The sequence below is a fragment of the Megalops cyprinoides genome, chromosome 13 (genome assembly GCF_013368585.1).
Source record: "Megalops cyprinoides isolate fMegCyp1 chromosome 13, fMegCyp1.pri, whole genome shotgun sequence".
In the NCBI taxonomy this organism is placed as follows: Eukaryota; Metazoa; Chordata; class Actinopteri; order Elopiformes; family Megalopidae; genus Megalops; species Megalops cyprinoides.
Window position 1 is genome coordinate 19397479 of NC_050595.1, and position 26011 is coordinate 19423489.

The 26011-nt window shown below is 41.4% G+C and overlaps 1 protein-coding gene across 1 annotated transcript in view; it reads left to right on the plus strand.

The window, feature by feature from the left end:
• Positions 1–323: 323 nt before the first annotated feature.
• Positions 324–26011, plus strand: part of LOC118788318 (transient receptor potential cation channel subfamily M member 1-like) — a 33676-nt gene continuing 7988 nt past the window's right edge. The window contains exons 1-16 of the mRNA XM_036544278.1: positions 324–410; positions 14165–14241; positions 15398–15602; positions 15790–16003; positions 16381–16505; positions 17017–17188; positions 18185–18359; positions 18683–18806; positions 21201–21273; positions 21457–21557; positions 22139–22309; positions 22657–22791; positions 23950–24000; positions 24721–24861; positions 24996–25025; positions 25457–25749. Of these exons, the coding sequence (XP_036400171.1) occupies positions 324–410; positions 14165–14241; positions 15398–15602; positions 15790–16003; positions 16381–16505; positions 17017–17188; positions 18185–18359; positions 18683–18806; positions 21201–21273; positions 21457–21557; positions 22139–22309; positions 22657–22791; positions 23950–24000; positions 24721–24861; positions 24996–25025; positions 25457–25749 (2174 nt within the window). The remainder of the gene's footprint in view (positions 411–14164; positions 14242–15397; positions 15603–15789; positions 16004–16380; positions 16506–17016; positions 17189–18184; positions 18360–18682; positions 18807–21200; positions 21274–21456; positions 21558–22138; positions 22310–22656; positions 22792–23949; positions 24001–24720; positions 24862–24995; positions 25026–25456; positions 25750–26011) is intronic.

Consider the following 26011-nt stretch of genomic DNA (forward strand, 5'->3'; position numbering starts at 1 on the left):
ACTCCCTGCGACCAAATGCATTAAGCCTGATTATAGAGGAAAAGGGAAGAGCAAAGGGGGTCTATGTGTCAACTGTATTGTAAAGCGTCAGTTGCCAGCGCGCAACAGTGATAAGGAGGTGGGGGGGAAGACCACCTGGCTTTCCTTACTTTTCGGACAGGTTCGCTGCTTTCTTTTTAGGACCCCTTTTTAGCTTCATTCCTCTTGGGTTTGCGTTCTTTTTTTTGTTTGTTTTTTTGCTGCTGAACCCTGGCTTGGGGACAGGGGCGCCCCGGCAGTGTGGATGTGGCGTGCGGCTTGCTGACGCGTCGTGGGGCTCACACATGGAGAACAGGGGTGCGGCTGGGAAGAGGCCAAGCGGCTCCTTCAAACGCACCTCCATCAAGCGCACCACCTCCGGCTCGCAGAAGGTAAGGCATCTCACTGATCCTCGCTCAAGGAAGCCTCGGTGTCCTGCAGACGGTAGAGGGTAGGTGTGTGTGCGGTTCAGGCAGGCGAATCTGAAGAGCTGGCATGGCTCCACTGGCAACTGGCAGGGTGCAGAGTGGCACGAGGAGGGACGGTTTACCCTAGTGGCAAGCAGATCAGCCACAGAGCATTAAAAGCACATAGTAAAATCAATGCCATTACAATAAAATGTGAGGAAGCTACAAGCCTGCCAGCTGTTTACTACAGATTTAATCATAATACAATTGTTCCCAGAGTGACACGATTCAGATTTTTTTTCTAGTGTTTTAGTACTTGTTTTGGAAGCTGGATAGTCTGAATGAACAGAAAAGTCATACTAAATCTGCCTGACATTGACACTCTGGTGTAAGTCAAGCATCTGACCTGGAGTTAGAAGGTTAGGATTGTAGGAGAGAAACAAAGCTGGAATCAAAATCAAGAAAACTGAAATAAGCAAGACAAGTACACTTCACCCTCTCCCACTTCCTTCTTCTCTGAGTCTTATGTGTCTGTGTGTGTCCATGGTTCTGAAATACCATCTCACATATGCTACAGCAGAGGAGAGTGGCTAAACAGAAGGCAGATTTCTCCAGACTAAATTCATGTTGCATTGTTCGGGATGGCTGCAAAGAATTTGGTGTTGGTTGATAGCTTTGTTAACAGTACAACAGCAGAAGTTATATGATGGCAGAATATAATGCTTTTAGTATGTTTATGGAATCCCTAACTTATTTATAAACTGAAAACTGATAAGTGAAGAGGATATTTCATCACACGGACCAGCACTTGTGCTACTGCCAATCCTCAAGCTTGCATTTATAAATTCTGAATATGTCTAGTTTTTGAAATCAGTTGAATTTATCTGCTTATGTGTTCATATGTTGCTTAACTAGAAACAAACAGGTTCAGGTCATGTTCACATAATAGTTCATCTAACTGTGTCCACAAAGTTGGACTCCATTCACGGATCTCTTTCTTACAAATATTTCATTTTCATAATTTCCCATTCAATGCTGTGGACTACTGCGTAACTATCAAGATTATTTTCCACCTCCACTCAAATAAAACCCAAGAAATAAAACAAACTGCAGTGAGCCGACATTGTTTCCTTCACTTTTATGATGTGGTTTTAACTGCTGGTTTAAGATTGTGACCCATTTGCCATCACTGGGGTGATGTGGAGAAATACTGAGCTCCAGACTGGTACTGCCAGGCTCAGAGGTTAAGCCTCATAACTGTTATGCAAGGGGGCGTGGCTGGTGGAGGGAGACACACTCACTTTAGTCCATAAGGCTGTGATGGTCTGTGTGTTTCAATCTCAGAATGTGGACACAATCTAACTCAGCAGCCATGTCGGCATGAACTGCAGAGGGTGAAAAAGTGAACATCATTTGCCTTTATGGTGATGGCGATGGACCGTTCTATGACCACCGGGCACAGCTGGTCTTTTTTGTCATTAAAAAAGATGGTACTGTTGTCTCCATTTGACTGACAGGCAAATGTGCTATACCATGTGTAATGAGTGAAGGAGGCACTGTTTCAGAGGACTCCCCTGAGTCTGGGATGGATTTTGAATCTGCTGCATGTTGGCAATTAAGAAATGTGACAACCAACCATACACACACACACACACACACACACACAAACACCAACTCAGAATACTGCAGTGTAATCTGAGAAATTAATAGGTGTAAATTTATGGCTTTAATTTAGTAAATTAATTAAGGAGGCCAGAGATAGGCTGGGATGAGAGCTACTGTAGCATGCCCATTTGCCTCCAGGAGCTTCAGACCATCTGAGGGTGTCAGCCCCTGACACACGCAAACCCCATGAAAACAGCACACGGAAACACTTGATAGGCTGCCATTCAAGCACACCCAGCCAACAGGTCTGCAGGCAGCCGGTCTCATAACACCTGACCTGAGAACAGTGAGTGGTGAGGGTGAGTGAGGCAGCACCACGTGAGAACAGGACCTCAGTACAGCCCTTTAATCTCTCGTAATGGCCCTGCCCGGGCTACAGCAGCTGAGCCACCTTAATGGCTTTTGTTCTTACTATTATCTGCTTTTATGTGATTAATGAAATACAAATGTGTACTTAAAAATACTACTGCTAAAGGAAGTAAGAGGCTGTGAGGCTTCATACAGTCGTGTTCACTTTGGCCTGAGCTTGTGCTTGTGCAATATCCACAAAATATGTGGATTCACAGGAAAGGTTGAAAGAACGCTGTATCACATGTATATTATCATATTTGTACCATGTTTTTATATTGGCATGCTCTGTGCATTCATATAATTTCTTCAGTAAAGAAAATAAGATAAGGTGGATATTTGATATTTGATATGACCACCTTATTGCTTTTTCATACCAAAACACTACAGTTCATAAGTAAACACTTCAGTAGTAACATGAAGCACAAAGTCAAGATTCAAATTTCATCTCACATAGATCATACACTTTCATAACTTAATTGGATGACAGATGCTTGCATTAAAATTTTGTGCCACTGCTCACCTGGAAGTTTGAATGCCACACCCTGGGGTACAGCAGCATTACTTTCTCTGGGAGGCAAACCTGCAACCATCTGGTTACAAACCCACTTCCCTTTCCACTCCTCCACCCTGGTGACATGTTTAAAAATGCAGATGTTACATCACAGAAATTCTAATGAACAAAATGAGAAGAAAAATGCTTCTCTCTATTTTTTGGACCACCTCTGTGAGATAATACACAAGATGGTTGTTAGGTGAGATTTCATTCTTTTTCAGAATATTTCACATATTCTTTCTGATTCCCATAAGGGGCGCTGTTGGGGGCTCTTTACAGGGCATCTATATACATAATGCAATCTCGCTGTCACAACTTCAGTTTATGATTTTTTTTTTTGTTGATGTAACAGTGGAGCTAACATACTGTATTCTTACAAATACTGCTTCCTATTCTGAGCGATTATTTCCTACTAATCCTTGCTTTTGATCAAATGAACCTGTTGTGTTTGAATTTGAAGCTAAAAAAACACTCATGCCATAGAAATGAATTGAAAGAGGAACCCTGTAAAATAGAAAGGATGCCCTAGTGCAATTACTTTTTGGCACACAGACTTCACCCACCCTAATCCTTGTTTTTATCAAAAATTCATTTAGCAGATATCTTTGCAACTGGGTCATGCCATGCCCAGTATTCTGTAAATACTGGGATGGGCAGCTTTGGTGACAATTTCAAAGAGGTAATATTATTCCACATGTGCTTTGTCCTAAATATGGAATAACAAATTTATTCATAAGTCACCAATACGGAATAAGTGAAAAGAAATGTTCCATTTGCCTTGACATATTTCATCTAGAAAGAATGCCCTTTTCCCTTAGATCTAAGTAACAGCTTAATCAAAATTTCCTTTGATCATTTCTCACACAATGTTTTTTTTGGGCTTCCTTTAATTTATTTTCATAATGTTGTGTAAGAGCTTAAAAATGTACCACTTGCATGAAAACAGCTCAAAGTCAAGGATGAAATACATTGTGATTAGGCTGAATAGACCCAGTGATCCAATCTACATCACCATTGCACATCTGCACTCATGAATACAAATTTACCTCTAAAGCCACGATAATCAGTTTTCCTATTCTCTACCCACAACTGTAAAATCTTTATTACTATTTATGGGTCATTTTAATGTAGTCAATTTCAGCATGTACATAAAGATGAATACCTGTGCATTTTTTAATTCTCTCCATCTAAAAACAAATCTTTGTTTAAAAAAGGCAATGGATCAATAAAGCACTATCTATTTATCTCTCTCTCTCCACCTCTCCCTGGGAGGGGAGGATCGGACTCCAATGTGGTGTGTTGTAGTGAGATCTTCGCAGTCACCAATGCCGTGAAATGGACTATCTGAACACTCGTTTTACCTGTGAGGCTGCTGAGGGGGACAACAGGCACTTTCCCTTTTTGTGTTTGTGGTTATCGAAAGGCAAACTCAAGCAGACACAGGAGATGTTCTTAAAGGAACCCACCTAAAATCTCTCATTAGCTTAACTGACACTAGACTGTTGACAAAGCCTGGAGCCAATTTCATAATTAGAGGGTGAGAGATAGTGTTCTTTGCAAATACTGCTATGTGGGTGGGCTTGCATGGCTTTCTGATTAAACACTGTATGTATGTGCAGGCGGCAAAGGTTGCCATTTAAAACCAGCAGTAGACCTACATCCTTCACTCATGTAACTACTGCCGGTACCTCAGGTTAAGTGATTTAATCCAACATTAGAGAAATACTTACCCAAATGACATGAAGTTGTCTTTTTGACATTACCAAACCCACATCAAGCCTAGATCTGACTACACTAATCACTACTAGATTTCTATTTCGGTAATCATGTTTACTAACCATCTAATCATATTTTATCATACTTAATTTGCTTAGAGCCAAGCACTATAGTGTGGTATAGTGCAGTATACAAGAAGATGTGAAAAATAAGCTTCATTTCCAGTGAAAAAGTAACAGTTCTTGCATACACCACTTTATACAGTCCTGAGAACACAAGTGAGGGTTTAAAGTAAAACTCTCATAACAAGTCTTCCATTTACTCCCAGCTACCACCCCCTCCTCACCCCCTCCACACACATTCATACTTTCCTTAAAAACATATCTTATGACTCTTTCCGGTCCCAGGGCTAACTAACAACATGTTGTGCTCATGTGATAGCTAACTGGATTTTCAAATCCCAGAGGACAATGAGCCTTTATAGAGCAAGAGAGAAACTGCTGTTTGAAAAGAAACAGCCATGTTTAAGAATAATATGAAAACTCTCCAGGCATTTTCCCTCACCAAACTACTCCCTTTGTATTGCCTTTGTCCAAAACATTCCATGAGAAACAAAATATGGAACCCTAAAAGAACAATCTTTTCACATTCAAGCCACATTCTTCCAGTTTCCACTGAGACCTGTACCTAATGAGGTACAATAAGACAGGAACCCAGAGCACTGAGAAAAACACAAAACCCTCTCAGTTTATCCTTGTTACACTTCATTAGGGTCTGACGTTGTGCATTCAATTTGGCCTCCCAGCCGAGCAGATTGAATTAGCAATACCTTTCATCTCCTTTCTCTGTGACATCACATTCCACATTCTCCACCAGCCAGCCCCAGTTTTACTCCGATTTATTTACGCTGAACTTTGATCAGGGTGATGTCAAAGGGCACTTAGGAGATCTCCCTGAAAAAAAAAGATTTCTGCTTTAACCTAAAATCATTGTTTAACTAATGTGTCTGTTATTGAAACATGAGATCAACTTTAGGTTTTACAGTAGAAGCAAATACGTATTTAAACAAAAGTGTTTAGTTGAATGTATTGTACCAACCACACACCAGGTCAAATGTCCCATTAACTCGTGTTCACGAAATGTATCATTTTCACAGGGTTTTATTTTCTCAAAGTATCAAGTGAGGACTTTTAATATAGTAGCATCTTGTTCAGCTTAAAGTACATACAGTGTAGACCCTGACCATCTGAAGGCCAGAGTAATATGATTCAGTGAATTTTGCAAAAAGACAGAAGTTTTGTACTTGGAGATTTGATCTATGGTGGGTAAATATAGGAAGATGGATGCCTTTTGTTGGCCAGCCAACCAATATACAGCAACCAAATTCAGTTGCAGAGTTCTATTTAGGAGTGTATTTGTTTACAAATACGCTGTGGTGCAGATCATGCGATCACTGTAACATCATCAAACCCCACACATTTTTTGAAGTTTGAGCTTTGTGAATGAAAGCAGATGCATTGACACACTTAGTGTGATGATATTAACGTAAAAGTTTGACATACTCAATATACAACGGTATATTCATTTAACTAATGTCTGATTGCTTGCTCACATAATTAGTAATATTATCACTTAAATCTTTTATAATATTAGTATTTCAATTTATTGCTCCATTCATAAATATATTAAGAACTGTGTCCGTATATGCGTTGTTTATTCTTCATGACAATAATGTTAACTTCATGTGAGCAGCTGCAAATGCAAATTCCTAGTCAATTAGGTCGATTTGGCAATAAAGTTTTGATTGATTGGCGAGCACAAGGGTGCCAACAGTGTATCCTCATAAAACGAATGTATCTTTTATGGGGCCAGCTCAGCTGGCAGTATGTGACTGCCTCACAGAAAGGAGACTTGGGGTGTTTCTGGAACATCTCAGAGATAGTCATGTGATCACAAACATTCATTTCTTAGTGAGAGACACAGTGTTCACCATTCACATGCAAATCAAATGTAAATATGACATCAAAACAGCGCTGCAGAGTGTCATGGCATAAAAAAAGAATGCCACTCACTTGGTGGAACTTTACGCTGTGGAAATCTTAATTTTTTTGTGAGGACACAAACTTGTTCAATTTCTACTCCACAGAAACAGCAGGAGCAGAAAAATTTTTGTGCTATGTCTCACTCTTGAAACAGTGGGACATTTGAAACAATGAGTCCTTTACAAAGCAGTTATAATCTGTTTTTCCTAGTTCTTGAAATCCAGTAGACAAATTCCTTCTTCATTCTAATCGTGTACAATTGTCTTTTTGTGCCAAACAGTGATTTCTCTTAACTGCTGGATATAAAATAGTTTTTTTGGAAAAAAAAGCTATTTATTGTTTGCGAGTTGGTGGTAAGTCATGCTAATTTGCTTAGGGGAGCTAAATCTGATTCCAGAGTATTTAATTTTACCTCTTGGGAGGGGCTTTTAGCTGCTCAAAGGGAGCTCTAACAGTGGGACCCGTTGCTCTGTGGATTTGGGCCTTAATTGCCGTGGATAATGATTTGAAACAGGCTGCAGGGCAGTATGTGCGTCACACGCGCTGTTTTCCGCAGCTGTGATTAACACGAGGCCACGTGTGCTTCATCACAGCCAACATGGCGTCTTTGGTGGTGGTGGTGGTGGTGGTGGTGGTGGGGGGGGGGTCCCACTAAATCACCCTGTGCTCTTCCCCCCACCCCGAGTTGCACCCATCTTTCCCTCTAACTGCGAGACAGGACCGTTAACTTAGCCTTACAGGGTGATAAACATTCATGCAACTTGTGAAGACCATGGAAGGTTTTTTGAAGAATAGTGGGACATTCTGTTGCTACTGTAGTAATAAGTGTAGTGAGCATCATCTCATATGTCACCAACTACAACACCCCCCAGCATCACTCTAAAGCATTAAATCCAAAGTGCAGCTGAGGGAAATGGAAATGTTGGGGATAGGACTACTTAGCTGCAGGTTTCTGGTAAATAACCAAGGAGAGGGTTTAACTGTGTGCTCCCCTGGCAAAGCAAAGGCCTGGGCAGTGCAGGTAGAGGCAAGCCAGGCTGAGAGAGTCTGTGGCTGGTGCTGAACCTAGTGCTGGGCCCAAGGCTGGTGCGGGGAGTGTACTGCTGAAGCGGCCTGGAGCACCAAGATTGGTGGCTAGAAGTGAGGATGTGAGTGAAGGAGGTGTTGGGCCCAGAGTTGGTGCTAGAAGAGTCTGAGTGAAGGGGATCATGGCTGGTGCCATAGCTGATGCAGGGTGCTAGTGTGTGTGAGAGACAAAATAAGGAGCTGGATCTGGGGTGGATGCTCTTTGATAAAAGTGGTTATTTCACTCATATGTCAGTTTATGTGAAACTAAACATAATCATGGAACGTATCGACCCAAATGTTATTAATTAAAAAAATAATGTTGTCCAAATAGAGTTAGAATATTTACATTACATTTACATTTATTCATTTGGCTGATGCTTTTATCCAATGCGACTTACAAGTGAGGCAGAGTACAACACAAGCGAAAGCCATACACGGAGTCACAATATTAGAAGTGATGCATGACCATCTACACACTATGCACACCATATTTATTGGATGAATATTTTGTAAGATAACACAGAATACACACCATATACACACTATACATACCACCATCAATGGAAAATGATCGGCTTTAGCAGAATACACTCTACACACACTATCACCAAAAGGAAATTACTGATTTTGGCTGTGTACACACCCTCATCAATTGGAACGTAACTGGTTACAGCCAGGACAAACCATATTTATGGAGTACTGCTGTTTTAAGGAGGGGTCAGTATGCTGTAACTATAACTGTAGATTTAGATAACATTGCTCTGTTAATTTGCAATTTTTTAAATCAGCGGCATTGCATGGTATGGAAATGTATTGTGCTACTGTAGCTATGATTATCTTTTCTTCATCTACACCCCTTATGGTGTATATTCATGGCATGCCAGCAAATCAGATCATGTTTGGCTAACAAGAACCTAATAAAACTTACATACCTATTAACCCATACAAAAATTCATATTGTGAATACATTTTTAGATCAATCTATACATAAACAATGTCAATCGTTGCCATTTTGGCATATTTCAGTATATTTCTGATCTACGTTAATATATTTTAATTACATTTGCAGTATATTCTTGGGCTGAACAACATACTTCTCAACACATTACGACACATTTCATTTCCGTATGGGAACTACATGCATGCTTTAAAAAAAATTAACTATGAAAATAAAGAGCAAATGGCTAAACAGACATTAACCTGGCGGTTAATGTTTGCATTTTTGCTTTCTGATGAAATAATTTTCATACCTGAAATCACTGAGATTTGCAGAGGTTCAGGCACATGTGTTTGTCTATCATGGGGAAAAGGACACCATCAAACTATAAATCATAATGTAGAAACACACCAATGTGTTTTCTTTTTTGTTCTGATTATTTACCAGGTAACTCCTATTATTAAGGCCCCATTAGTCAATCAATACAACAGTTTTACCATGTACTAGCATTACTCATATTGATTAATGAGTTCACAGTAGCTTCCCTAAAATAAGCACTACATACAAGGACCATATAAAAATGACTTACAAATGCCCATCAAACATCAGCTAATGATACATACCATTAGTTGATTGGTTTTGCAATGCCTGTCCTAAAGTCATTTGTAATGGGTGAATGAAGTCTACTTTAGAAAACATAATGCGCTCACATGTAAAATCTAAGCAACTGCTTTGAAATCAGGTCAACCAAAATGCCAGCCATCATCCGAAGAATATCTGATTCTGCTCAAGCCCAGTTTGCGTAAATTCTGCTCAAAAAGAGCAGACCTGTATGCCCTCTCACAGTCGCTGCCGTATACAGTGATGTGATAGCTCATAACAAATAATTAACATACCTAAGGCCTGACACCACAACCATTGACACAGTTTGAGAGGACAGTGGTATACATGGTACCATAAAAAGGTACATTGAAAATGTTATTCTCCATAACTGCCTTGTGGTAGATAAAAAGTGGTGTTCCAGCCATAGTTACATGCTGGTACATTACATCACATTACTTCCAGCACAATAGAACATAAGTGCATCCATTCAAGTTAAATGAGCAACAGTGTCAGACCAGGCTAACAACACTCCCAGACCAGTGAGTGTGAGCATGACACTACTCAAGCTCTAACACAAGTTAACTTGTACAATCTAACTAGGCAATGGAAGCCAAGTATACTATGATACATCAGTCACTGATATATATACTGTATACAGCATATGTATAGGTATACACAGCTATATTTGCTGGACGGGAGGCAAAACTAAGCATCCAAAATTCTGCAACCGAGGGAGCCTGGCCTGAAGCAAACAGGTTTTGGCAGGTCTCAGGAACTTTATTCTGTGGGATACAGCACAATGCATATATCACAGACAGAGCCACCTCCATGCCAGGAAGGGTATCCTTTCATCTCATTAAAGCATTTCAAATCAAAACCACACCCCCATCTGCCCAATGCACGAGCCACCACATTTTTGCACTGAGCACTAAATAGTTTTCCAAAAGAGCTTGTATGCCATCCGCAATCTTAATTACCTGCCTCAATGTAATTTTTCAAACTGTGAATTCAGAGGATGGGCACTGTCACTGATTATACTGTAAGCTTTTCCTTCTTAGTTTCTGCTAGCAACAAGTAATTAAGCCAGCCAAATTCATAACTGTAGACTGGTTTGTTTTTGTCCTTGACGCAAAGATTTCCAAAACCATGCTATCATGTTAAGAGAGAGCACACTCAATGGCAGAGGTGCGTACTTCCAGCAAGGGGCTCTTGCTTATGTCAGGTCAGCTTCAGCTGAAGCGGTCTGCTCATGCAACAAATGGAAAGGGATTAAGTCCCACTGGCGTTGGGTGACCAGGCCTCCAGCTGGACCTCGGTCATGTCTTAACAAGGACCTTTTCAAAAAGCAAGCCAGTGTCCAATTGTTTCAATTATGCAAATAGGGTTGAAATCAAAGCAGTGGGGCTGGGCGGCACTTTCAAATTAAAAGTCGGGGCGCTATTGTTTTGCTCCTTTTGTGCGTGTGTGTGTGTGTGGGGTTTATTTGCTCCCTGTCTTTCCTCCGGACTCTCCCTAAGTGAGACAACACTGTCGTGCTGGCAAAGAAATCTTGAGAAAAGGAGGAAGAAAGAAAAAAAAAAGTTCACCAAAGTGGAGATTAGTGGGTGGGTATCAAAGTAGATTTGTTGTGCCTTGTTCCAGCAGGGGGATGAAAACGCCCTCAGGGCATTGGGAAGGGGGTCATGAGACTCCCCAAAGGATTACCTTGAACTGGAGTCATAAGACTCGGCCCGAACAAAGAGCCCGCTCACATGCTCATCATATGAACCGCTCCTCATAAAGTGATGAGCTTTCATCTGTGTGGGGTTCACTGCGCTGGGCAGACCGAGAGCGAACGGCTGGAGGAGCCCGTCTGTCCCGGGACCAGGCAAAGGGTGCCCGAACCGCGCTCAGGCACCCTGCTCTCAGCTCCCTCCAGGCCTGTCCCCCAGTAGGACCTGTCCAGGTAAGCCACACTCCTGCTGGTGCCTGCACTGATGGGGTAAAATGCTGATAGGAGTCTCGGACACCAATGCTGCATGTATGTGTGTGGAGGGATGGGATTCACTTAGGACAGATGCTTTACTTACTGCTTGAGTAAAGTTTCGCATTTCTGTTTGTGACAAAATTTGTGGTGGAAAATCAAGAAAACCAATTTTATGCTGTGTGAAATGTCTTTCATCCGAAAGATTGTGTGGTGTGACCACTATATGTTGCAAACTAAATATAGTATGAAAACAGTTTGACAGAATAATAGTGCGATTCTAGTGGAGGGATCCATTATCATTTTGTTGTTTGCGAGCAATTCAGACATAATATGACTTGAAATGTAACTTTAAATGTTTTAATGTCTTACATTTGACTGAAGGGTCCTAAGTCACATGGTGGTCTTATCATGTGAAAAATGTTCTGCTCTGTAAATGACTGTCAGGAACATACATTCTGTTGTAATGTGTATTTATTCAATGACTAAATCCATTTTCAACCAAATGCTCCAAGTGTGCTTTGTGTTTCAAAATGGTTTAAGTCACATTCAGTTAAGGATTTGAAGGGTGAGACTTCGTAGAGAAGGAAACTGCCTTTTCTCGGAGTATGTACCATGCAGTGAAAGCAAAACTTCTCCCAAAAAATATTTTCATTTACTTACAGAAGTACCATTCACCATAGGTCTGGTTTATGCCATGTTTTTTTAAGGGATTATTTGCTTAGTGGGTTCCTCATGTGATAAGTGTTACTATATTCACAGAAAATCCGTGTGTGCTCATGTGAATGGTATAAGAGTATTTGTAAGAATCAGAGAAAAGTTGATATGCTTTCCATTGGATTGCTTGCTGTTCTCTTTCATTGTCAGTGTGTATGAATGACTTAAACTCTTCTGTGCCTCCAAAAACCTTTCCAGTGAAACCAGGTTCTGGGCTCTACCCAACCAAAGTTGCCTTTATGTTTTACATTTTAAATGCCTGATGAAGTTGTTTTTTTTTTTTTTTTTTCCACAGCTCACAGCCATAGTAACAAGGTTTTGGTGGTGAGGGCTGGGCTATGAAAGCCCTGGTTACTCTGAGAGTTGCAAAAATAACCATAAACTACAACAATAACCATCTATCATGTGCTAAAATGTTCCTTCAACACACCTCTCAGTCAATTCCTTGACTGAAAATCCATGTCACAGTCGCTGTATCATTTTCCTTAACACGGGATGGTTGATTATACACATTAGTGAGATAGTATATTTAAAACTTGCACTGAAAGTAGTCCTAACGATAGCTTTCATTATCATATTAATGATAACTTTTATACTAGTGCTGTGATTAGTCCAGAAATTGAGCAATTTATCATGATAGTTACTGTTAAGACAAGGGGTTACAACTTGCTTTCTCATGCTATTCCCAATCCTCTTTGTCAACCATGAGTGAACTTCCTGGAAAGATTCACTTCAAAAGCTTTGGTTTTAATTAGTTTGCGCTCAGTCAGGCACAAATGGCCAGACAGATATTGCTTTGAATTGAGGTTATTTTAGTCCAGCGCTGGAGAGAGTTCAAAATGGACACTCTGAAAGACTTGATAAGTTGATTACAAACACAGCTTTTGTTGGGTTTGTTTTGGGGGCACATTCTAAGAACAATGCTGATGATCCAGAATGGAGCTGGGGGGACTCATTTTGTATGCACCAAAAACTCAGAACAGAACATGCTCTGGTTTTATGACTGTGTTTTTTTTTATCTCAATATAATCATCTGTGCCAACAGCTATACTAAAACTACAATATATTTTCATACATATATAGTTATTTAGGTTTGTTTTTTGTAATAAATATATAGTAACTCCCTCTTCAGTCTCATCCACATTATGACATTTTTACATAGCTGTTCTACACAAGCATATCGGAGCATGCGCTTGTTTGTTGGTGCTTGAGTTTAATCCACCATAATCCAGAGAGAATGCTTTTTCAAAAGGGACAGGCAATGGGTGGGGGACGGGAGGCGGGTTTCTATCGTGAGTGAGTGCTGCTTTAATCACCAGAGCAGAACAATGTGCCGTGTGTCATTAAAAGTATCTGGCTTTGCACGCACGTTTTCGCTGCCCTGTTCCGGACGCTTTTTCTGCCACGCCTGGCCTGTGCTGTAGCATTTAGGAGGGATTATGTTCAGACTCAGAATAAGAGGATTTTCAACATTCAGGACAGTGAAACTGGGTGTTTGTGCCGCTAAAAATTCTAAAAAAGATACCCTGTGGTAATTAGCAATGCTCATATGTGTGTATGTATCCAGATGGAGAGGGATTTCTGTCAGCACTGAGAATACTGAGTGGCTGGTGTAGCAAAACTGGATTATAGTTGGGACAAATTGCAAGAGTAGAACAATGCCATGACACCCCAATAGCTAATCTTTATGGCTTTATTTTTAAGCTTAGAAAGCATGAGAGTGAATGCAACAGGTTTCCTAAGAGGTTTTGCTCCACAGATCATTACAGGTTGCATTCCAGAAACTTTAAACAACTTCAACAGGTTGAAGCAGCCAAGATAAAAAGGCAAATGAACCCAGCAGATAAACCCTTAGGAGTGGAACAAATTGTATGAATGTGCTCTCTTTGTCGAAAAACCAGTTTTGTCAGTTCAGTTTTGAAGAAATTTGTGAGATACTATAGCTCTTATACACAAATGTACAGTATGCCTGACCTGCCACACTGATGGACCAGTATTCAGCAGTGTGTTTACACTGTATATGGAATTGTAAGTGTTACTGCTACTGGAACCTTTCTCTGCTGAATGCCTTTATCCAAAGATATTGACATCTTTCACAGACTTGTGTTTCCTGGCTTTTTTCAGGCACAGAAAGCTTGGATAGAGAGGACCTTTCAGAAGAGAGAATGCATTCACATATTTCCAACCAAAGAGCCAAGCAGGTACGTTAAAACATTAAAGCTTCTTTCACTACCTGTAGAATTCTTTTTTAGGGATTTTTTTGTTTTATTCAAACTGTAAAATTGTCCCGTTCATATTAACAAATACATCTTCTGTAACATGTACACATGCATCACAAAATGCTCCAAGGGCTATTTCAAGACATGCACATTACACATAACATAATCATTTAAATGGTAATACAGTATACTGACTTCCCTGACCTCCCCATACCAGTTACAAGCTATAAACAATTCTAACATGAAACTCCGATCACTTAATGAATGGATCTGCCAATATAAACATGCATTAATCAGCCTTAATCAGATGCTACTTTTCTATATATAATTTTCTGTACATAATCCTGAGCATGAAATGACAAGCTCTGTGCTTTGCTGATCGATGCTAGCTCATAAGGCGTCATGTTTACATTATTGGCATTTAGCATTTAGCATTTGGCATCATGTACATTTAAAGGACTATTAAACGAGATGGTACCTTCCTGACACAGCTCGAAAATTTCGCCTGGGACAAGCAGACAATTATACAATTAGTTACAGCTGCAGTTGTCGCTTTATGCATCTGTACCAGATGGGTCAGTACGTGAGCTGGACGGCTGCCAGTGGCCACAGCTCTGTGTGTGTGGAGGCACGTATTTGCCTGAGGGTGACAGAGCCATGAGCACAGACATGAAGGAGAGTGTGCTGAAAGGAGGAGGAGGAAGGGTGACTGCACAGAGACACAAAAAACACACACACTCTCTCTCTGTCTATCCAGCTCAGCACCCCTCACCCGTACTCCCCACTCTCCCTTCACAGCTACTGCGAGCTTTAAAGCTTTAAAAAGTATTCCTGATCATAGGGGCACTAACAGAAACCTGTGACCAGTGCGATCACATCTGAACATCAGGGCTGCAGTAATGCAAAAAATATACGTCCTTGTTAAGCTTCATCTGAAAATTACCGGAACCAGTTTTCACATTTCTTCAGCAGATGTCATGGGTCTCTGTGAGTGCAGCTCAGCCTTTCAAAACCACACTGATAGCAAACAGTGCACAAATTACTGTGGTCCTGTGATGCATGTCAATCCCAGCTCCCACACTGGGTCATCCCTCCTGTTGAGCTTCCACTCAGTCTGCTTTCCCATTGGCTCCCGCAGATGCAGCTGTGGGCAGCTGGTGAACAAGCACGTGGCCATCCTGCCTGGCTCCACCACAAACAAGAGTGTGGAGGAGAGCAACCAGGTCCCACAGGCCGATGCCCCGCCAGAGAGATGGTCTGTTGCCAAGCACACACAGGCCTCCCCGACCGACGCCTATGGCATCATTGAATTCCAGGGAGGTGGCCACGTCAATAAGGCCATGGTATGACCCTCAACATGCAGATAAACCTAACATTGTATCTCTAAAAGCTTCTCTAAACCCTGCTTTCCACTGTCTTCTTTCTAACTGTCATCACTGTGCTGCCTCTGGAGCAATGTTTTTGGGTCAAGTTCTTCTCTTGCTGGCTCAGGTGGGGAGCTGACATTCATCTTGCCTGTCTCTCCTACAGTACATCAGGGTATCTTATGACTCCAAGCCAGACAACCTGCTGCACCTAATGGTGAAGGACTGGCAGCTGGAGCTGCCCACGCTGCTCATATCTGTCCACGGAGGCCTTCAGAACTTCGACCTGCAGCCCAAACTCAAGCAGGTGTTCGGGAAGGGCCTGATCAAAGCCGCCGTCACCACGGGGGCCTGGATCTTCACTGGTGGAGTTAGCACCGGTAGGTGCTTCATGGCTGCTGTAATTGTCCACAAGCATTTACATAAGCGTCAGTGCACTGTTTAGTATTACTGTGAGTCAGGGTGGACCAGCCTTCTATTACCTGAGGAAGAGCTCTAGACATACAGATCCACAGATCCCTTCCCCCACTGGGACAAAGCCAGTGTATACTATGGATTAGGGACAGCACCCTTTGTTTCCATTAATAGACCACATCTAATAATCCTTATACAGTATGCAAACATCGGATGGTGAACCAACTGAAGGGAAAAATGACAGACGCTGACAGTACTGAAATGTTGTGTTGAAAATCACAAGGATTCAAGTTGTTTTTTAAGCGTACCTCACACCTCTGTTTTTCATCCTCTCCTGCCCCAGGTGTAATCCGCCATGTTGGAGATGCCTTGAAAGACCACTCCTCAAAGTCCAGGGGAAAGGTCTGTGCCATAGGGATTGCCCCATGGGGGATAGTGGAGAACAAGGAAGACCTCATCGGTCGAGATGTGAGTCCGTAGCACTGAGGAATGTAACGTCATTTTGACAGCTCTTACAAAGAAAAGTGATTTTACCTTCAAGCTGATATTTCTGGTGAACCATGAATAAAGTGTTGAAAGCAAGGCACGGTTATACTCACAGAGATGAAAGGCAGTTGCAACATTACCCTCAAGCATGAAGCTGCTGGAATGTAGTGTTATAAAAATGTATGGTGTGGTTGGCAGTAGCCCAGGTTCAATCAAACCTGTATCTAATACGATCCAAAAAAACCTTCCACTATCCATCCCTAATTATATGACAGCACAGTGACCCATGCATTCAGTTGAAACTGTCCAGCCATCACACAGGAAAAGTCACTTTTTGTGCAGTAAGGCTCCATAAAAATCTGTGAAAGTTTCCTTTTTTGTTTGTGGAGGGGAGGTCCAAACAACATTTTCCCTTCAATAACAGTTTTTGGTTGAAGTCAAGGGTCAGTGTCTTTGAGGACAGAAGCCTGACCTGTTTCTGTGCTCCTCCCAGGTGACCAGGCCCTACCAGACAATGTCGAACCCTCTGAGCAAGCTGTCAGTGCTGAACAGCAGCCACTCCCACTTCATCCTGGCTGATAATGGCACCTGCGGGAAATACGGGGCTGAGGTCAAGCTGCGGCGGCAGCTGGAGAAGCACATCTCCCTGCAGAAGATCAACACCCGTATGTCACATGTTTCCACATCTCTCCATACCTGAAATGTCCCCGAGTTCACAACCCTTTGAAATACCTCCCTGCATAAGATCAACACCCATGCAGGAGCTATTTTCTCCACTCCACCCATGTGATGTATTCCCCTGCAGCTAATATATCCCATAGTTAAATCCCTCTGCACCCTGCATTGTGCAGCCTCCCACAATGCACCATCATTCTCAAAGCTTCCATGGAGACCCCTTTAGTAGCATGTTTGTGTCAGAGGATATAGGCAGAGGTTGAAAGACAATACAGGTGGTAATATAGCAAACGTGGAAATTTCCCTGCTGGGGTAATGCTTCTTCTAGGGGGAAAGGGTGGATTCTGCAGGAGCGTCTTCCGGCTAATGTGACCTGTGGGTTTCCCTTTGTCATCCTATGCCTGGAGGTAGTGACAAGGCAGGGACAGCAAAGGGATGCTCAGCTGTCACCACTGACGTCGTCTCTACTCTCACCCGAGCCACACCTAATCTGATACACAATATAGCGACAGTGTTCTTCCCAAACATAATGCAGTCCTGCCACCAATGATATTTACCAAATTCTCAAAATGCCACCAATGATATTTACGTAGACATAGCATGTTTTCCAGAGGCAATCAAAAATGAAAGAGATCAGAATATCATCCAAAAAATTGGTTACAAAGAAATGACAGCATGCAAATGAATATATCCACAGACTGTTACGTGGCTTTCATTGGATTATAACAAAAAACATGTTGAAAAGGCAAGGGAGGTGGCCCCATGTAACAGTGACTGGGAGTGGAGTGGGATGAGAAGGTCTTCAAATCCAATGATGCAGGGAGGTCCAGTAATGTAAAGCATAGCCTCTGTGGTTATCTCTTGGTAGGTGGAGGCTGTGCAACAGATGTAGTGGATGACAGCATCTCTTCAGCTTGTTCTGATAGCACTCCTCTGCCCGGGACAGGGTGCGAGGGTGTGGCTGAACATGTGCATGTTTCTGGCAGGTCTGGGCCAGGGTGTCCCAGTAGTGTGTCTGATTGTGGAGGGGGGACCCAACGTGATCTCCATTGTGCTGGAGAGCCTGCGGGAAGAGCCCCCAGTCCCTGTGGTGGTGTGTGATGGCAGCGGCCGTGCCTCTGACATTGTTTCCTTCGCGCACAAATACTCCGAGGAAGGCAGGTAAGAGTGAAAGCAGGGATCCCTTCAGTCTGAAACTCCCTCTCTGCAGCTTGGTCTGTGCCAAATGATTTCTAACAAGAAAAACACATGTAATAATGTGAAAATGGTGCAATTGCTAGTCTTGGGTGTTGTTATTGTACCCTGCCTTAAAAAAGGGCTCTCCTTCTCCAGAATGTATCTGGAAAAAAAAAGATATGAGTTTAAAAGACTCATATAAAACTGATATCAGTTTGAAAGATATCAGTTTGAACCCCACAGTTCCACACTGCCGCCTCAGTGTGGGAAGGCAGGTATGAAGCTTCTCTCTTCTTCTCCTCTCTCAGCATGGTGAGCGAGAGTGCGAGGGACCAGTTACTGGTCACCATTCAGAAAACCTTCAACTACAATCGTAGCCAGGCCCAGCAAATGTTCCTGATGGTGATGGAGTGCATGAAGAAACGAGAACTTGTAAGTAAGGCCTGTGATAATCATTTTTAATGTTACTTATTAGTGTCATTTAAGTAAAATTCTTGAATTTTATTAATTCCTATCCATCAATAAACCTGTGTTTTCATAATCAACTTTGTCCTGCATCTTCATTACTGAGTCATTCCTCCCTGTCTCCATTAATTCTGTGAAGTGAAAGTTTTTAGTCACCTCACTTTCTTTACATCATCTCCATCCCACCTTCAATATTCATGAGAAGTTATATTGAATCATGCAACTTTCATTGAGTTCTCATACAAACCTGTACACTGAACAGCACATTTCAACCAATGCAGACCCACAAGCCTGAAATAGAGACTTACCTTATATAGTCAAAGGTCCTCAACCTCCTTTTTTATTAATAGGCAAGCCAATTTAAGTAAGAATTACCAATCAGCAGCTGATTCATTTTGCTTAATTGTATCGAATGTTATAGTTCTGGATAGTAGTTGACTTTGTGCACTCCTTTCTGAATCATTTTATTGAGGGCATACAGCAAAGCAACTCAGTCTGTCTGACAGACATCAGGTTTGACTTAAAAGAAGTGATATATTTAGGCCTACAGTCAGTGAAACACACAAAGATGGTGCTGTAAAATTAGATCTAATTAAATATAACCAAAAGGAATCAGGTGCTAATAAGTGAGCCTTATTGTGAAAAACAATCAATAACAAGTTCAAATTCATTATCATATAAAGGTAGACCACACAACACCTCTATTGTTGCATTTCACTCAGTGTAACTGACAGTGTGAAAGAAAGAAACAGGTAGGTAAGCTGTACTGCCACAAAAGAATTTTTTCACAAAAAAAGAAAAAAACACTCAAACTGCTCCAGTTCACAGCATCTGAATACTATACAGGATATGTTTCATATTTGATTCAACTTGCTTGAAAATGGCCATTGAAGCATTCAATTGAGCTGATACACCGTGTAATTGAGTGAATGTACCAAAAACAACAACATAATGCTCTCCATCAATGAAAGCGAGGCTTCATACAGGCTTTGAGCTGTTGCTCAAAATACTTCCTAGAAAACCTAGTGGGTCAACGTGACCACATTAACCCACTACAGCAGATACTCCAAAATGGTGACATGGTGAGTTTGATTGGAACAGAGACCAGACCAGTGCAAACATAGAACTTGTGGCCATGACTCTAAATTCACTTAGCCTCTGTGAGGAGAGACAGTTCATATCCTTCTCATAGCCTGCACTGCAAAAGAAAGTAAACATACTCTGTTGCATCATTTGCTGTATTATTCAAACAAGGTAGAAATCCATCAGTAGCCTTTGAGGGCAAACCCATGCTTCTGTTCAAGAATCACTCTCTCCACATAATTCTGGTATGGGCGCACAATATGACAGTCATGGCTGTCATAAATGAACTGTCACATGCAAACTCTAGTTTGGGAGGCTTTTAGAATTATACCTTTAGATGAATCAGACAGTGCTCCTGCAACACGTATGTATTTAACTACTTCACTTTACCTATTCAAACTTTTTCTTCAGCCCCTATAAATTACTGGACGTTTGTCACACAATACTGGTGTAATCCCACAATGAAATCCATCCGTGAATCTATACCCAATAAGTATATTGCCATACTTATCCATACCCATTCACAGAATATCTGAACTTTCCATCACCTCACGTTGCACATGAAGTGAATAACACAGATTAACATATAGGCCAAACTATGAGTGGAGCTCTTCATAAGTGACGCAGCCAAAGGTCATGCAGTGATTCCCAGTAACAAGTAGAAAATGTCGAACACGAGAATATAGCCCTGCAACACGAGGTATTCGTTATCCGAGGGTCTGGAGACTGCTTGTGGAATCGCTGGTACGCAGACTCGAATGCTGGCATTGATAACGGCAGCACTGACGCCGCATCACTTGTGACTGTGTGTAATCGCATTCAGTTCTGCCCAGCTGCAACGGTTATCTACAGCACTGTCCCTAAAGGGAATAAGCAAAGCAGATGGTCATGTTAAGCGTGGAAGCAAACAACTATAGCAATGGGTCAACTTTCTCAAATGCCGCTGAGATAGCTGCCAATACAATAATACCTTCGGAAGTCAACCGTCACAGGGCTTGGCCTTATTTATTCAGATAGCCTAGGTTTACTTTTTTTTTTCATTTGAAAGATTCACGATTCACAGCAAGCCAGTAAATTTACAGAATGCAATAAATTGGCTGAAAGAAGTCAGTGCCTGTTCATTCACTCAATTATTTTCATTTGTTCATATTCAAACATTGCATCGGGAAACGGTGTGTTTAAACATTGACGGAAAACTCACTACATGGCTAAGGTTACAAAAACACAAGCTAGAAAACTCACCTTGCAAACATTTCTTACTTTTCCCCTTTGATGTAGATAACAGTATTTCGGATGGGCTCAGAAGGACAGCAGGATATTGAGATGGCCATACTGACGGCCTTGCTGAAAGGTAATTTTCTGCATTTCGGATACACATTTTTAGAATGGTTCGTTAGATCAGTCAAAAGAATTCTCGAACAGCAACCTTATGAACGTTAACCGCCATCGCGCTATTATGTTTTCAACCAAGCCGTGCGAATATTGCGCCTGCGTGGAGTTACAGAGTGACCCATTGGTTTCCATGTGTTTTCAGGCACAAACGCCTCAGCTCCAGACCAGCTGAGCCTGGCTCTGGCCTGGAACAGGGTGGATATCGCCCGCAGCCAGATCTTCGTGTACGGACACCACTGGCCTGTGAGTGTGGTCACTTTGACAAATTCTTTGTTTTATTTATTCGTCAGTCAAGTTCACAAATAACTTCATCCCAATTTAGCATCGTAACTAAATAATTACGATGCTAATAACGCTACACTTAACGTTAGACGTTAGCTAGATTTCATGGTCTCTGCTCTGACCCATTTGTTTTTTAACAACAGGACATCAGAGCTATTGTGAAATAAAAACAGTGAACAGTTAAATGCTGGTTTTGCTGCTGGTTCTATGTTTTATGTCTTTTCCATTATATATGAGCTTGACATCATTTCAGTGCTCCCTGGAACAATTTCAGTATTTCTATAGTTATATTCTATGTTATAGCAGTCTAAAATGAAACCCAGCAAAAATTTTTAGTTGGACCAGCCCAAGACCAATAACAGCATGCTACATGGAATGAAACACTTTCCCTTGAGTTTAATCTCACACAAAAAAACAGTCACAAGCCCGAAGGTCCTCTAAGATTGTGTTATTCTGCCACAGAGTGGCACTGGGCTGTTATGATTCACTTTTCTCTTAAGACAGATACTGTGCTGTTCTGATTCTTTCCCCAACTCTGACAGCCTGCAAGTGCTCTGTCAGCCACAACCACCCCAACCCAGGAGCGGCACAAGAGTCCCTCAGTGGGCCGTGCCAATAAGGGCAAGGCCCGGGGCAAGAAGGGGAAGGGGGGGAAAACCAAGCCTGATCCCCCAGAAGAGACAGACCCCAGAAAGCTAGAACTTCTCAACTGGGTAAGGAGGAACATACCCAGAACCAACAAAAAATGTTGTCAGCATCCGTACATACAGCCATAGATCGTGAGGTCTGTGGAGTTTCACTCTAAATTACAGATAACAAGATGAGCCTAGAGGAACTGAATGACCTGGCCTTATCATTAAACTTTCTGTTCATGTGAAATGTTTAAATAACTTTTAAGCAATGCTGGTTCTATTTCCAGAATCTAGGCAACTATTTCTGAGAGCTTCCAATTTAGGATCATGTATGTATAGGCATGTCCCTTTTGCATCAGGAACCACCATGGCTACCATCAGTCAGTCACTTTTTTGAAAACTGCATTTGTTCTTCATTAAACATTTAGGTCAACTGTCTGGAGCAAGCAATGATGGATGCCTTGGTGCTGGACAGAGTGGACTTCGTTAAGCTGCTGATTGAGAACGGGGTGAACATCCACCACTTCCTGACTATCCCCCGTCTTGAGGAGCTCTACAATACGGTGAGCTGCTTGACTGATTGTTGTACCTGTAGCTTCCATAAAAACAGCTTCCTCCTACTATAGATTATATAGAATCTATATAGAATCTATAGAATCCTTCCTCCTCCTATAGATTTCAATGTGTTTATCAGTCACATCTTCTGATGCATAAGTCAACAAGAAATAGCACATCTTCCAAGTAGGACATACTGTATACAAGAATATCTAAGGTTATTCTGTTGTATGACAAATGGTTGGTAGATTACCTTGCAATTAACTTTTACCTTGTAAATGTTTCTAGAAACGGCACACACCAAGTCAAAGGTACTTAAAAGGCAACACCTACAACACTTTCCTTTGAAATTGTTTTATCATTAGAACAGCCCTATATGCTTTTTATGGAGACCTAACACAGCCTTTTTATGTAGGTCAGCCTTGGAATGCATTCCTGACTGAATTTCAGCAATATCAAAATTGCTGAAAAAAATTTATTTAGCATATCAATATTCAGAACAATATTGTCAATTCAGAATATGAGCCAGAAAATCTATAGAGAGGTAGTATTTTAACCTTATTTTCCAAAAATGAGCATATATGAAATTAAAATGCAAAAGCAGCCATGTTAAAGAGGAAAATAATCCAAAAGCATGGAGAAAAGTATCTTCTGCCACTGCTTGTCACATATCCAGGGCAAGTAACTTTGGGAAAATAAATGCTGAAAAGTGTTGACAAAAAATCATCAAATCCAATACTACATAATGAAGATATTTTGTCTTACACACAGCACACTTGTCTCCTCTATTTCAAATTTCTACTATGGCCTCCTTCTTTTGCCTATTCCCCTGATTAACTAGTTTTATTCATTACTACGATAAAAAGCTATGTGTTTCTATTTTGGCATGTGGTTTATCCTTTACATGGAATACGCCGAGTATTAGTCACAACCTTAATCTGGAGATTCTGCATATAAATTGTAGAGGTTTAGAGAGACAATATGATTGATTTGAAGTGGCGAGTGGCTGATAACACAGTGTAGCTCCACCCATTCTGTGGCTTGGGCTGCTTCACTATCCCATCACAAGCATGTGTTACCAAAATGATGTCATTCCATTCCCCCAGAATCTGTGTTTGAACAGGAGCGCAGTCAATATGTAATGAAATGTTGCTTTTGTCTTCCAGAGGCTTGGGCCGACTAATACTTTACACTTTGTTGTCAGGGATGTTAAAAAGGTAAGACTGTGTTTCTCTTTCAATGAAAATATTTCCCATTGGGTTTTTTTTTTTTTTTTTACTTTCTGAGATACTAATGAATTTGGCAGTGATGCTGCCAAATGCTGATGCTGAAATTATGTAACAGTCACTTGTTGATTCATGATTTGATATCATGAGTTTAAGAGTGCAAGAAGTATGACTCATTCATTGGTTGAAAATAATGGGTGGACTGTTAACAAACCGAAACAATAGTATCTTTTTCAATGACACATAAGTACCACAACAAGTCTGGTGTGGAAAACTTCTAAATGAACATCCTAGTTTCTTCATTGTATCCACAAAGAACACAGCTGAATGTGCAAAAATTGTTGTCTAGAATACGTCCTTGCTGCACAAAACACACACACACACACGTTTATATTTTTGTATAAAAGAAAAGCCCCAAACGCACAGATGGCATTGACACACAGGGAAGATTAAAGTGGACTATCAACACAGGCCCATCAACAAGTGGAAATCTGTGATCCAGACACATTTAAGAGCAGCAACCGTCTGTCTGTCAAAATGCAGGAATATCCTCTCACGAAGATAAAGTGAGATAAACACTGGCGGAGATTTTAGGGGGAAAAAAAGATTTAGAGTACTCAGAAAGGATGAGGACAAAGCTCCGCATGTTGTCTTTTGGTTGTCCAAGCCTGCGTTGCAGTATTAAATGTTGATGCTGTGGTGATGTTGCAGGGAAATTTGCCCCCAGATTACCAGATCACCTTGATTGACATCGGGTTGGTGCTGGAGTTTCTGATGGGCGGAGCCTATCGCTGCAACTACACAAGGAAGAGCTTTCGCACACTCTACAACAACTTGTATGGGCTTAAAAGGGTGAGGCGGAATACTCAATGGGGTCAATTCAACTTCATCACTTACAGGCAAATTAGTTATGTGGCATGGTGTGCTTATTGCAATATTGTTTCATGTCTGTTTTGTCTTTTATTTTGCCGTTTATTTTAATGCAGCCAAAAGCCCTGAAACTATTGGGAATGGAGGTGAGAACCTTATCTTCACTACATAAACTATACTTCAGTCCACATGTCAAAAAGCTCAAATTGTAACTTTAGTTCTCTCAGCGGCACTTTTTGGACATCAGTGTGACAGAATCACTGAGTTAAACCGTCACACCTAATGTACCCTCCACAAGTCTCCGTCTTTACAAGATTATAAAGCCTTTATAAAATGTTTACTCATTTCTTACTCCCTTTTACTAACCGACCTGTAAGGGACCCGTCTCTGTCCTCATCTGTATGTTTATGCAACATTTTTAAAACATGTACATATTCTTTACTCACTTTCACTGACCTCTACCTAAACTGAAAGTTTGTCAAGTGTTTTCCTCTTAGTGAGGGCTTTCTAAAGCACCAGCCTGTGCCAGAATCTTTACAAAAGCTTTACTTTCTGCCTGCTTCCCTAATTCCTCCAGGATGATGACCCACGTCCAAAGGGCAAGAAGAAGGCGAAGAAAAAGAAGGAGGAGGAGATCGATATTGACGTAGACGACCCCGAGGTCAGCCGTTTCCAGTACCCCTTCCACGAGCTGATGGTGTGGGCGGTTCTGATGAAGCGCCAGAAGATGGCGCTCTTCTTGTGGCAGAGGGGCGAGGAGGCCATGGCCAAGGCCCTGGTGGCCTGCAAGCTCTATAAGGCCATGGCCCACGAGTCATCTGAGAGCGAGCTGGTAGATGACATCTCCCAGGACCTGGACAACAACTCAAAGTGAGTTCCTGTCAGTTGCCTTCCTGTGTTGGCTGTACACAGCCTGCTACCAATATGTAAGATCATATACTACTGGGTGAGATCTGCCCTCTTAACTAATCACATTCGCCCCTGACCAGTTATTAAAAGTCACCCAGGCTTGTACTATTAAAAACTAAAACTTTGGAAGAGTGCTTGGTTGGATTTACTTTACATTACTTTACATACAGCCATTAAAAACAATTAGCTTACTAGTAAAAAGTTCTTAAAAATAATATACAGT